The 12,840-nt window shown below is 38.9% G+C and overlaps 1 protein-coding gene across 13 annotated transcripts in view; it reads right to left on the reverse strand.

Annotated features, from left to right (window-relative positions):
* Positions 1–12,840, reverse strand: part of BEGAIN (brain enriched guanylate kinase associated) — a 165,001-nt gene that overhangs the window by 67,950 nt on the left and 84,211 nt on the right. For 8 of the 13 annotated variants that reach the window (XM_085580735.1, XM_085580731.1, XM_085580733.1 and 5 more), the window contains one exon: positions 5,658–5,747. The exons of the other annotated variants lie outside the window; for them this stretch is intronic. In XM_085580735.1, coding sequence (XP_085436861.1) covers positions 5,658–5,747 — 90 coding nt within the window. The remainder of the gene's footprint in view (positions 1–5,657; positions 5,748–12,840) is intronic. 13 annotated transcript variants of the gene reach the window in all.

Raw genomic sequence — 12,840 nt, forward strand, 5'->3', positions numbered from 1 at the left:
AGGACCATCTGTCAGCACTGAGTTGTCTTAAGTGAATGCCATTATTGTCAGTGAAACGTGACAAGATTTTTAAAATGTACTCACAATAAAGACATACAAGTTTTCCTTTATTTAAAGGTGCTATCTGTAACCTAAGGCTCTGAATGCATTGAATAGAAATACCACAAATAAAATTACAGCTTTCCAAAAGAGACACTAAAGGTGTTTTGATTATTTTAAATGAAGTTTCTTCAGCAGACAATTTTGATTCCCCCAGTGTACTGAAAAATACTAAGGGCAAAAAAAAAAATGAACTGTGAGAATCCAGAGCTGTGTCCAGGGAGTGAGTTAATGTGCAGAGCACTAAGCAAAGGTACAGAGCAGCTCATGGAGAAGGAAGAACATAAACCAGGATGTGCACTGCCACTGCTTGGTGCAAGGGCAGAGCAGAGACTGGAGGGCAGAGCCAGCTCTCTGAGGACTGATTCAATACTTCTGCTAACTTGATTTGGAACTGGAATCTTCCAAATAAGTTTCTGTCTCCTATTAATGAGATGACCATTTCTGCTTATGAGACAGTTCTGAGGTTGAATACCTGAGTATGTGAGAAATGAATGGAGTGCACAGCAAAAACAGCAGGAATCTTGTGCCCAAATTCAAAGGTGACTAAAGCAGAGGGAAAGAGTGGAAGCAGCAGAAGTTGTTACTATGATCTTTGCCTTCTTCCAAGTTGTCTCCTAGTGCCTCTGTTAGGCTCTCCTTGAAGTGGAATCTAATTGTTTTCAGCTCTGGCAGGTAAACTCTTAGTAGCAGTGCCTTAAATGCAAACCTTTAGGTTCAGTAAGTGATTCTACAAAAGTTTGAATAAGGACTGTGCCTGTTCAATTTCTTTCTCTGTATTGCTAGGAAATGAAGGGATGGAGAGCTGGAAATTATGATTCCAAGAGAAGAAAATCAGCATGGCATTCCAGGAGGAATACATGTTTTCTGTTTCATTCTCTAGAGGTAGGAAGGACATGTTTGTTTTCTTACCAAAATGAAGGACTCTGTTCATGTTCATACCCTGCTTCATATTTTCTGCACTGTTCAAATGTTGTCTAGTGCTTGGAGCACATCTGAAATTAATCAGCTGGTTAAACTGGGAGAGAAGGAAGGAAACTTCTGGTGTGGCAAACTTCAGACAGCATTTGTGCAAGAGAGCAGAATCAGAATGACCCTGGCCCTTCCTGGGGATTAAGGGATCTTCACTGCTTTCTGTCCAGGCTGCTGCTCACATGAGTCTGGAAGAAGGTTCACCCCTGTAAGAGGTGCTGTTTCCTGGCTTCCCAGAGGTTGGTAAGTTTGCATAAAATGTCTGGGTAGCAAAAATCTTGAATTGCAGCATAAAGTTGCAGGGTTTGAAAGGGTAAGAAAACCAGCAGCAAAGGCTGACTGCAACAAATATGATGTAACACAGGTCACAGTGGGGTGAGGGGGTGCCTCAGACAGAAAGTTATTTGAAGTTGTTGAGCAGTTGTTGTCTGCTTTTTAATGTCTGTCAGAATCCTACCCGTCTGCATTGCATCTCACCAGGGAATCCAGACTACAGAGAGGTGATAAGAAAGGGGAAAAAAATAGTAAGGTATTGAAAAATTGAGGAAGCAAAATTAGAGGTAGACTTCAATTTGTGATTAGAAAGCTAAAGAGCTCTCCAGGTGATTAAGCAGGCTGCCTTCAGTTGCAGCAGCTCTCCTTACAGCGTTAAGTGGCCAGCTTCTAGATTGCTTTGGTTTGTAGTCACGGATAAGCACTCCCTCTGGAAATTACTGAGAGCAGCCTGCCACATCAGCTCACAAGCTTATAAAGTTATATTTTAATTGTGTTATTAAACCTTTCTCACTTTTGTTTTTGTCTGTTTATTTCCTCGATTCATCTGGATCAAGCTGTGCTGGAACAGAAGTGTGGTTCCTCCGGAATTGTGCAGTTTATGTGTAATAGGAATGTAATGAGAATGGGTGAAGCCCACTGGCCAGAAGCAATCTGAAATTGATCTTACTCTTTCTATTAAAGGACTGAGGTTAGAAGTGTGGTATGGGAATACTGGAGAAATGTGCTTTAGCAGGAGGGATAGAATTTTGTTCCTATTTTATTTGGTATAAAACTTCCAGACATAGGTTAACGGACAGAGGTTATAATCTCTGTTCTTAGCTGTTTCCTTCCTTTCCCAATCCTTTTCTCTTTCCTCTGATTTGAAATTCATCTTTGTCTTGCTCAAGAGACTCATTTAGGTGTGTTGGCTTAACACTTCCATCAGAAAGGTTATGCTAAGCAGCTGAAAAAATCAAATATGCTCTTCTGGCTCATGAACCAGTCAGACAGAATTACTACTGGGACTGGAGAGGCTGCTGCTTTTTTCCTTTATGAGCAGTGTATATTACATTATTTGAGAAAAATTACTGAATTCTCCTTTTAACTATATCTGTTACAGCTGTGTTCTGATCCTCTCTTGTGGCAGAAGTCATGCAAGACAGAAGCTCCTGTTGTGTCTCTAACTTGAGTCCATAGGTTCTTGCCTTTAAAACAGTGCCATGCTTGTCAGATGTTACTCCTACAGAGCCCAGGAGGAAATGCTGGTCCTGCCAAGAGTGAGATGCAGCACTGCCCCTTCAGACACCTCCAGAGGTGATGGGTGCAGTCAGCTCTACTGCAGCCTCTGCTCCCTAGCACACACACAGCTGTATGACATTGCCAAGTGACCTGCAGGTGAGCTCTGGGCACTTTTCTGGAGGGCATTCTGGCAGTACAATAGATCATTGGTTTGTTAACACAAACAAAAAATTAAATAAATTAACAATTTGATTTTTTAAATTGATTAAATAATATTCTTAAGCCAGGACACTCCCAAATTCTCAGCTCTGTGCATGTGATTCAGATCCTGAGGGAAACTATTACTACACAATAGCTACTGGCTCGTACCTGAATGAACTTATTTTGCCTGAATATTTCAAGATATTTTTAGCTTTCCTACCATAATAAATGATCTTCAGCTCTTTGATCAACTTGATATTACAGCAAAAGAAAATAAGGAAAAAAAGAGAAAGGAGTTGCCATCTGTCATCTGTGGCTAATTATTTCCAGCCCTACCTTGTTTTATACACTGCAGCACACTATTTTGGGACTTGTTAACTGAGAAGTCTTCTACTCTGCAAGAGTATAAATGAGTTCACCTCTAGCAAGTTCCCCATGGCTCAGCATGTTGTGCCACCATTTCACACAACTTTCCTTCCAGCTGAATGTCATAATTTATTAGTTCAGTACTTTATCCTGCTCCCCTGGCTGAACTGGCTTTTCAGTGTAAGACTCTAGTTTATCACCTTTTTTTTTTTTTTTTTTTTTTTTTTTTTTTTTTTGTGGCTGGATGGGAAAGGAGGACAGGGAAAGTTGGAACAGGACTGCACTCCTCCAAACTCTTGTTACCAGGCCTGCACCTTGACACTGGCTCTTGGGTAGTTTTTGGAGTAAGCCAGCAAATGAAAGATCTCTCTGTAGATTTGGAGGGACCCAGTCAGGCAGCAGGTGTTCATGGAAAAGCTGCTCACACTATTCCTGTGAAAAGCAATGCACAATGTGCTCCTTCAGGGGGATCCAGGAGCCCTTTGATTCTACCTTGCCTGCAAATGTAGCACCCCAAGGACTTGTACAGAGTGAGGAAGCAGATTCACTACTCCAGACTTTCCCAAAAATTCCTCTTGTGCCTTGAGATGTGGATTACATAAACACAGGCCATATTTATATATATATATTTTTTTTTTTGGTACATTATAACCGAGCTACTTCAGCATCCTGGGCTAATCAAAACTTAGGTTTTTACTAGAACTCTCCTCCTGATACTGTTACTGCTTCCTCATTAGTTTTTTAAAGGTTAAGGTGCATCAGGCTGGATGAAATAGAAACTATCTTCATTTTGTAAATGCTGACACTTGTCATACTCATAATTTTTCATTTTACCAAACAAATGTTTGGTTTTGTTATTAATTCCTTCAGCAAGGTGGTATTTTTCAGTATAACTAGAAAGTAAGTTTCCAGATATTGTTTTACAGTCTAGATATGTTGAAACAGCAAGATCTGAGTTACTCAACAGGAGAGAAACAAGCCAGCTTTCAGGAAACACAAAAAATTCTCTAAAAATTTAGATCCTTTTGAGCTTTTCAAATGCACATAGGAAAGTGAAAATTATCTTTAAGTGGATGTTTATTTTTATTTTTTTATGAAATGGCTGAATAGACTGAGCTAAAATCTTGGATCTGTGCATTTTGAATTGTAGTACACTTGGAGATAAACTGTGGTATTGTCCTCTACAAGAGTAAGCTTTTTTTCTTTCATATATAACAACTACAAGTAGATAGTGATGGTAGGAAAAAGAAGTATTTTTATTGAGCTCTACAGAAAGTCGACTAAGTATCATCCCAAGACTCAGAAATTCCATGTGGGCATCCATTTTAAAACAGAATGTAAGATCAAACTCAGTGATCACACTGTGGATGTGTGAATTTCTTCCAATTTTAAAGGACTTCCAAATATTTAACCAAATTAGAATTAGGGTTGAACATTCTGTAAAAGAGTTTTATATGTCTGGATTATGTTTCACTTCACTGCTTGTCCCTTGATTTTAGCAAGAACCAGCAACAGAGCAAAGCTATTTTTGCACCAAGATCTTCTAAATCCAGGTAAGAGTAGAGTGTTCCTGCAGAATTCCAGGGGAATGAAAAGCAGGAATTCAAACCACTTTTCCAAGATTGCTGGGTTTTTTCACTCCACAGAGTGTAGACTGTGTGGAAAAAAAAAATCAAAAAGAATCTCATTTATGTCTTTCTTACACTATCAGCAGTCTTAAGATGAAATTTTCACCCATTATCTTGTATTCAGAGAAAATCAATAGACTGCAGGAACCTATCTGAAGTTTACTCTGTCTTTAGCTTTTAACCTAATCATTTTTTTTACATTGAAATATATTACAATATTTCATAGCTCATTGAAAGGTATAGGATTAGTGAATGACATTTCTTCTACATACTTGCTACTTGAAATAAAGTCAGCCAAAAAGAATACAGTGGATTCAAGAGAAAAGTAGAAGAGAATTTCAGCAAAATATGGCAAACTGAGTCATTACTTCAACTTTTACTACATGCTGCATAGAAATGTAAACCAGAATCAGTCATAACTGCCCCATCCTTTCAGTGTTCTGTACCTATAGCATTGAAAAATCCCTAGTTCAGGAGATTCAAGATTAATGTAAACCTGATAAAAGGAAAGAGAATATATATACATACCAGCAATTAAGAAAGGTGGGTGAACTGCCCAGATAACTGTGGTACCAACAGTGAAATGTAATGCACCTGTATTGTCAAACTACTCCATCAGAAAAAGACATTAACTGGTAGTAGGCAGCTGTAGATTTTGCAGCTCCTTAAACAACTTTCAGCTCTTATGCATGTTAATAAGAATTATTACAGGCTTGGCTAAGGCAAGCATCTAGAGTACTGTAACAAACAGACCTGCTGCTACTCCCCTAGTCCAGAAAACACAGTGGAACTGAACAACGAGAGACCACAGACTAACATGAAGAAATGAAACATTTTTACGGACATCAGAAAGTTAGAAAGAAAGCATAACTTCACAAAACATCACTTATTAGTTACCTGTCCCAGAGAGTAGGTGAAGATTTTGCGAGCCTGCCCTGGAGAATTCTAGGTTGCCATAGGCAGGTTGGCACCCAGGAATTTCGTACCCTGTAGCATGAATAGAGGATAAACCATGGCTAGGTATGGCTCATAAGACATACGAGTGATAACCTAGCAAGATTTGCTTCATATCAGAAGGCTATGGCATAATTTGGTACTAATTATTGTTCAGGATATCTTACTTGAAAGCAGTATTAAAATTACAAAACAGAGTGATGCTACAGCACACACTTTTCGTAACTTTCTTGGCTGCATTTTGTAGGGCAGAATAAGCATTTACATTTGACCTTTTGATGTCTCTAAATGGGTTCTACTCCATCTATTTTACTGCAGAAACATTTGGTCTTAAGATTTGTGAATCAAGCCCTTCTATTTTTGCATTCTAAAAACATCAACTTAAACAAATTTATGCTTCATTGAAAGAGGGTCATCAAAATTTCTTCTGAGCACCATAGTGAGAGCATGTTTAACAGTGTTAATTGAATCTGGGCTGAGGTTCAAGTCCTGTATACCAGGTTCTGTGCTCATCTACCAGCAGCAGAACAATAGCTGCAAAAGGTTTGCTGGGAAAGAAAAGCACAAAGAGAAGCAATCTGAACTAGCAATAGAAGCTATGAATAACACACAGCAAAAGCAGATCCTGAGCCCAGGAGAAGGACGAAGCAGGCAAATTAGCAGTGAGAACTGTTGCCCAACATTAGCATCAAGCAATGTTGGTAAGATTCAAAACAGTCTGTGCAGTCCTTAGTCAAGCAAATCCTCACTGAGGTCAAAGGTGGTTTTTCCTGAGTAAATTCTGAGTAAGGACTACATTATCTGGCCATGCAGAACACTTCATACAGTATTGCTTTATTCATTTGCAATATCAGAAATACAACATAACATTCCTTGAAGGACAAACGTAATACAAATCAATATTTCCTGACACAAGTATATCTGTATTTATGAACCAGAATCTTTGCATAAACTTTCCCTGTGGTCAGTGACCACTAAGCATGCAGAAAATCCTACCCTCCAGTATTCACCATCAATTACCAGTGATTACTACAAAGTATGGACCTTCTGGGTAACTAATGTAAAGATGAACACATCTTTACAAACATTAAATACTTCAGGACTGCTATTTCAGAGAGCAGCAGAGAATCTTAGTGTTTATGAGAAAGGATAACCCTGCTGAGACTCTTGCCACTGCTCTAAGTCTGCCCTGAGCTTGGCTTCATGTCAAGGACTACTGGCAGCAAGCTGATGGTCTTTGAGACACCCTGAGGAAAACTTGTAAGTGAATGCCAGCATGGTTACTTTAGTTATACCACTGAGTTGTGCCTAAGGAAAAACCATTTCTGTATCTTTTAACTTCCATGCTGGACTTGGATTTAGTATGTAAAGACGCAAAAGGAAGCTGAAAAAAACTGTGAGGGCCCAAGTATTAAGTTTTGTCATCACATGAATTTATAGCAATATCAACTTTGAAATCAAGCCGGGGCTGAGAATAAATCTTTGCAGTGTAACACCTCAGTACTGTTGGTTCTCCAGTGAACTGTCTGTATTACTTTGGATTATGCCCTTTCAACAGCTTTTTTAATGTTTTCAAACTGCAAATGTCATAATTAATAAGTGTGTACATATTTAATACACACAGTTCTGTAGCACCTTACTGTGCATTTTCATTCTCAGCTATGGATATTAGGAAAGCAGTCAGTTGTAGAAACACAGTTATAGAAATGGTCTTTACCTAGCTCTCTATTTGTATTTGCATACTTTTAGGTGCAAAATTGTAAACTACTCCTAAAAATCACCTGAGCAATCTTAATTTTGAAAAAAAAAATACCCCAATCAAACAAAACAGAAAATTCAGCCACAGGTTTTTTTTCAGAATGAGCAGAGGTTTTTCAAGTCAGTACATTTTGCATATTTCTCTGCACTTCATTAAGAAATCCTCTATAGGAGTCTTCTAATGAAAAACAAAACTTAAAAATCCTGAGATGGCTTAAATTGAAAACATTTTCAAGCCCACAAAATTAATTAAATTTGGGTTCCTGGTGCAAAGCCATTTGAGCAAAGAGAAATCTCTGCTGCCTTCATATCCATTACAAGTTCTCCTCCGTGTAGTCTTAATCCAATATATCTCATACCTTTTGCTGATATATAGCAAATGGCTTTGCTACAGGTAACCTTGACAAAATATTTTAAGGCTGTGAGGCTGTGAGATGTTTTGACAGAGATGGGAGTGGTGTAAATTCCACTTTAGCTGTTTGTTCAGTGTGTTTCCTGACATCGTTTTTGTAGTAAGTCACATGTAATTGCTCCATAAATGAGCTAAGACAGAGAAAACCTCTCTTCTCTAAATGTGGTGGATCTTTCAAAAGCTCCCCAAAGGGATTTAATAACATCCTGTCTCACATAATCAGTGTCAGCTGTATTCAGTCTAATCCTATTCTCTTATGCAAGGTCAAAAAATAATTAGTAATGGTAAGATTTATTTGCCTGATATTAAACCACAAAAATTAATTTATCAGCCTCTGCAGTTTACATGGGATATTTTTTTAGCATTGGCAAATAAGAAATCAGCAAAACAGACAAAAACTTTTGTCTAAAGCAACTGCAAATTTTAAAGGAAACAAAATGGGAAAAGCTCCCAGTTCAGCTACTGTGTTGTTTCCTTTCTGAAACAACAGTTGTATGAAATATTTAAGTTTTGCAAATAAGACAATTAGTAGTTTACTACAGGAAAAATATCAGTCTCAAACAACCTGATGATAAAGTTTTTCAGATTATCAATTTTTAAAACTACTTTTAATTATGCCAAGGCATGATAAAGTAACTAATTTTTCTACCTTTTGTCCAGAACCTCATTTGTACTTCACTGATGTGATTGAGACCGACTCCAGTGTCAAGTGAAGCTGGAATTTGGACACACTGTTGTAATAGTCTGTTTCCTTGTCTTGCCTTAGAACATTCAGTATGCTACTTCAAATATTTTATGTGGCTCATCTGGCAATAATCACAGTCTACTACAGACATACAGTGAATTTGAAAAATAAAAAAGACATGGATTTCTCAGTGAAACATGATCAACACTGTCTAGAGAAGAACAGTTCATCAGTTTTGGTGCCTGGGATAAACACATACAGACTGCTGTTCCTATTTAAGAAATAATATGATAAAGAAAATAAATGCAATGCTTCTTATGCTCCCCTCCCCATATTCTATAGGTGGTGAATAATTTTTTTTTTCAGTTCTCTCTGAAACGTCAGCTGAAGACAGAATCTATGAGAGAAGCCATTCCACAATGCCAAGTCAGTGCAGAAGGAGGTGTCCCAGGAGCTGGAGCATGGGCAGCCCAGGTGCAGGCCATGGTGAGAGAGTTGTGCCCCCCTACTGTCTCCCAAGGGAGGACTCCACACTGGAATAGGGAGCATGAAGAATCCTCCCACTGAGGAGGAGGGAGTAGCAGAGACCAGGAGCAATGAACTGACCACAGGCCCCATTCCCATCCCCCTGTGACACTTGAGGAGAGATCAGAGTAAAGCAGGGAGGGGTGGTGGGAAGGTGTTAGGTGTTCTAAGACTTATTTTCTCATTATTCAAATGTCCACATGTCTATTTTACAAATTTCAAATGCAAATCTGAAAGATTTTTCTGAAATATGTTTTCAGAAGCTGAAGAATTTTGTGGTTGCTCCACTTCTGAGTAGAAGACTTAGTGAGTAGATTTAAGCAGTCTTGAAGCAAAAGTCACCTCAGATCTTATACTTGCTAAAAAGGGAGAAGGGTTTTCTGTAAAGCGGAAAGGATTGTATCCTCGTCTAAATTTTAACGTAAAGTCAGTGATTTTTAAGACATGAAGGGGATTTGAAAGTCACCTTTAAACTGGGTTGTGCTATTCTGATTTCTGTACTTGCCCAATTTAGCCCTATTTTACCCCGCTACGAACAACTTAAGCACAGGAACTGCTATTTTTGCTTCTATTAACACCATGAAGCTATTTTAAGGGCATGCTTTTATAAATACTAATAACCTGAGATGAAACATTGAGAGAGCAAGCTGGGAGAACCACAGGGACACCTTCAAACATACTGTCACGACTCTACCTCTCAAACCTGTCCTCATCGAGAAGGCACATGGCACTGATGCTGATTTAGCATCACAGACTTGCAAGATACTGTCAGCTGTGCTTTCCTTCTACCTACTTTCCTACCAGTCATTCCAGTGTAGGTAACTGGCTGTCATCTCCACAGAACAAGGGGAGAAGCTAATAAAAATGTCAAAAAATCCATTTTCTGTGAGGAGGTGGTAGTTCTATTCCTGGAGTTACCAGAACTATCCATGACCACAGCATTAAATAGTGTAAAACCCACTGCAGGGACTGCACCAATGTATTTTTATGATTATTTTCAATATAACTTCCTGGTTGACAGGGTCCTATGGAGGCATGTGTCCCACCAGTTGGGGTATTTTGCAGGGGCTGGACCAAGAGCTCTGCAGTGCAGACATTGATGCCAGCAAAGTGTGTGAGAATATAAGGAGGCTGGGAATGTCCATGAAGCAGAAAAGAGAAGAAGATGAGGACACCTGTAATCAGGGAAGTTAATACCTATTTTATGACAGTATAAGAATACAGAGATATTGCTCTGCCAGCTCAATTTGACACATTTTAGGAGAGGGTGTTTCTCTGAAAAAGGCCTGCTGGCTTCCATACCTCTCAGTAACCTTCTGATGAGGGAAAACCCCCCACTTTTTTTCATTCATCCGATTTCTTGTCTTTTTTTTTTTTTTTTTTTTTTTTTTTTTTGCCTCACTCTTCTAAAAATCTCCTGCCATGGCTTCTCTTCATCTCCAGCTTTGTCCATCATCTCCAGCTTTGTCCATCAATTCAATCCCCAAATTAGATGTTTCTTCTATGACAACTGGCTTCTCTTGGTCAATCACCTGCTTCTTCTGGCAAGAGACAATTTCCATGTGCCCTCTTGGGAATTCAGACACTAAATAACATTCCCCTGCAATAAAGGGTTAGGGAGGAAGTCTTATTCTTGAAACTCTAGAATTAAGAACGCCTGACAGAGATTGAACCTATGTGAGATCTAGTTTGGAAACTGATGATTTTGAAGTGCACAACTTCAAAATTTTATAAAAATCATAGAACTACAGAATGGTTTTTGTTGGAAGGGACTTTAAAGATCATCTAGTTTCAACTCCTCTGCCATTGTCTGGGTCACCTTCCACTAGACAAGGTTCCTCAAAGGCCCATCCTACCTGGCCTTGAGTAGTTCCAGAGATGAGGCATCCATAACTTCTTTGAAAGGACAGCCTGAGCCTCACCACCCTCACATCAAAGAATTTATTTATAGTATTTTATCTAAAATTATACTTTTCCAGTTTGAAGCCGTTCTTCCTTGTCCTATCACTACATGCCCTCCTCAAATGTTCCTCTCCAGCTCTCCTGTAAGCCCCCTTTGGGGACTGGAAATCCTCCAAGTCCTTCTCAATCCGTTCTCTGCCCAGCCTGTGTTTGTGCTGGGGCTGCCCTCACCCAAGCATGCAGGACTTTGCTCTTGGCCTTGCTGTACTTTGTGAGCTTTGGGGACACCCCCTGCCCCCGAGGCCTGTCCACATCCCTCTGGATGGCATCCCTTCCCTCAAGTGTGCCAAATCCACTGCACAGCTTGGTGCTGGCGGCAAACTCGCTGCGGGTGCGCGGAATCCCACCGTGCGCATGGACGCAAAATGGGAAATAGATTCTTCTTTATTCTTCACAGAGCTATGTAAGCTGGCCCCACTGTAAAGCCAAACTACTGGCTGCAGGAATGCTTTTGTGCTGGTTTTTAGGTGATCTCCTACTGACATGTGATCCCTCTTCAGGCTCTGTTAATGGCACTGACATCAGACTGGGAGTGGGACTGAGATTGAGATTCCCCTTTCCACCAATTTGGCAAGCCTATGCTAATTATAACACAAATTCCTGACGCTCTGGAAAGCTCCTTGAAATATTTTAGGTACCAGCTGCAAAGTAGGCTGGATGAGGTCTTCTTAATGAAGAAACTAATTGGCTACTTTTTTTTGCTATGAGTAAACCCACCTTTTTTTTCCTAGTTATATTTTCTGAAATAGCTGAGGCATTTTAACACAGAAATGTGGCATACAACATTCCTATTGATACAGTCAAAATTTTGAAAAGCATTAAGAAATCTGTCAGTGGAAAATTTTGGGTGGCCTCAGTTATAAGTAATGCTGCTGCATCATCACATCTCCCTTACCTACCTATTTATCCACCTATATTTGTCAAACCATGTGGGTGGCCTTTTGTGAAGTAAACATATATGAATATGAATACATGTACTTTAAATCTACTATTTTCAGAGAATTTAGGAGGAAAATAGTGCATAAAGGCTTTGAACTGCCATGCTGAGGCTATAAATACGTGAATGAATAATTATTACTCTATTAGGCGGTTGACAGAGCTGTTGTGGTAGAATTGGAGCTATTTGCAATGTTTAATTTTGTTTGTTGATGCCTTCAAATATCTCTGTTGCCAAAACACAAATTATATTTCATTCAGACCCAAGGCAGTCAGTTCAATAGAGGTGTATGAACAAAATATAGGGACTTATGACTAATGAATAAATGAACTTTCTGTTCTCAAAATGCTAAGATGACTTGCCCTCTGTGTGATAACATAAGCTAATCAGTTTTCCATAAATTTCTAATTAATAACAGGATTAAGCTCTTAAAAGTATCTATGGAAACAGCTCACATTTTTCCAAACTTTTGCTTTATTGCATTAATGAGGTACTCTAGTTTGTATATGAATATCCAATATTGGCTTTAATCAAGTGGGTTATTGCAACAAAATCCAAGATTGTGAAGCTTTGCCTGCTTGGTGACCACTTTTCTTGGTATCACTGTGGCATTATATTGTGGCTATATGACTTCACATTTTGTCAGTCTTTAAATGCATGAAATATATTAGTAGATCTGAAATTTAATAGCTGTCTGAGTACAGTTTTACTGATTATTAGATTTGCAGAAGAAAAAAAGAAACAGGTGCAGAAACACTCCCTCCTGCAACTGCAGAAAAATATGATAGGAATTAGCCATTATGTGTCTGCATGGAAATAATCATAAATTGTTAATAATATTTCATTT

The sequence above is a fragment of the Lonchura striata genome, chromosome 5, assembly GCF_050655825.1.
Source record: "Lonchura striata isolate lonStrDom1 chromosome 5, ASM5065582v1, whole genome shotgun sequence".
Lineage (NCBI taxonomy): Eukaryota > Metazoa > Chordata > Aves > Passeriformes > Estrildidae > Lonchura > Lonchura striata.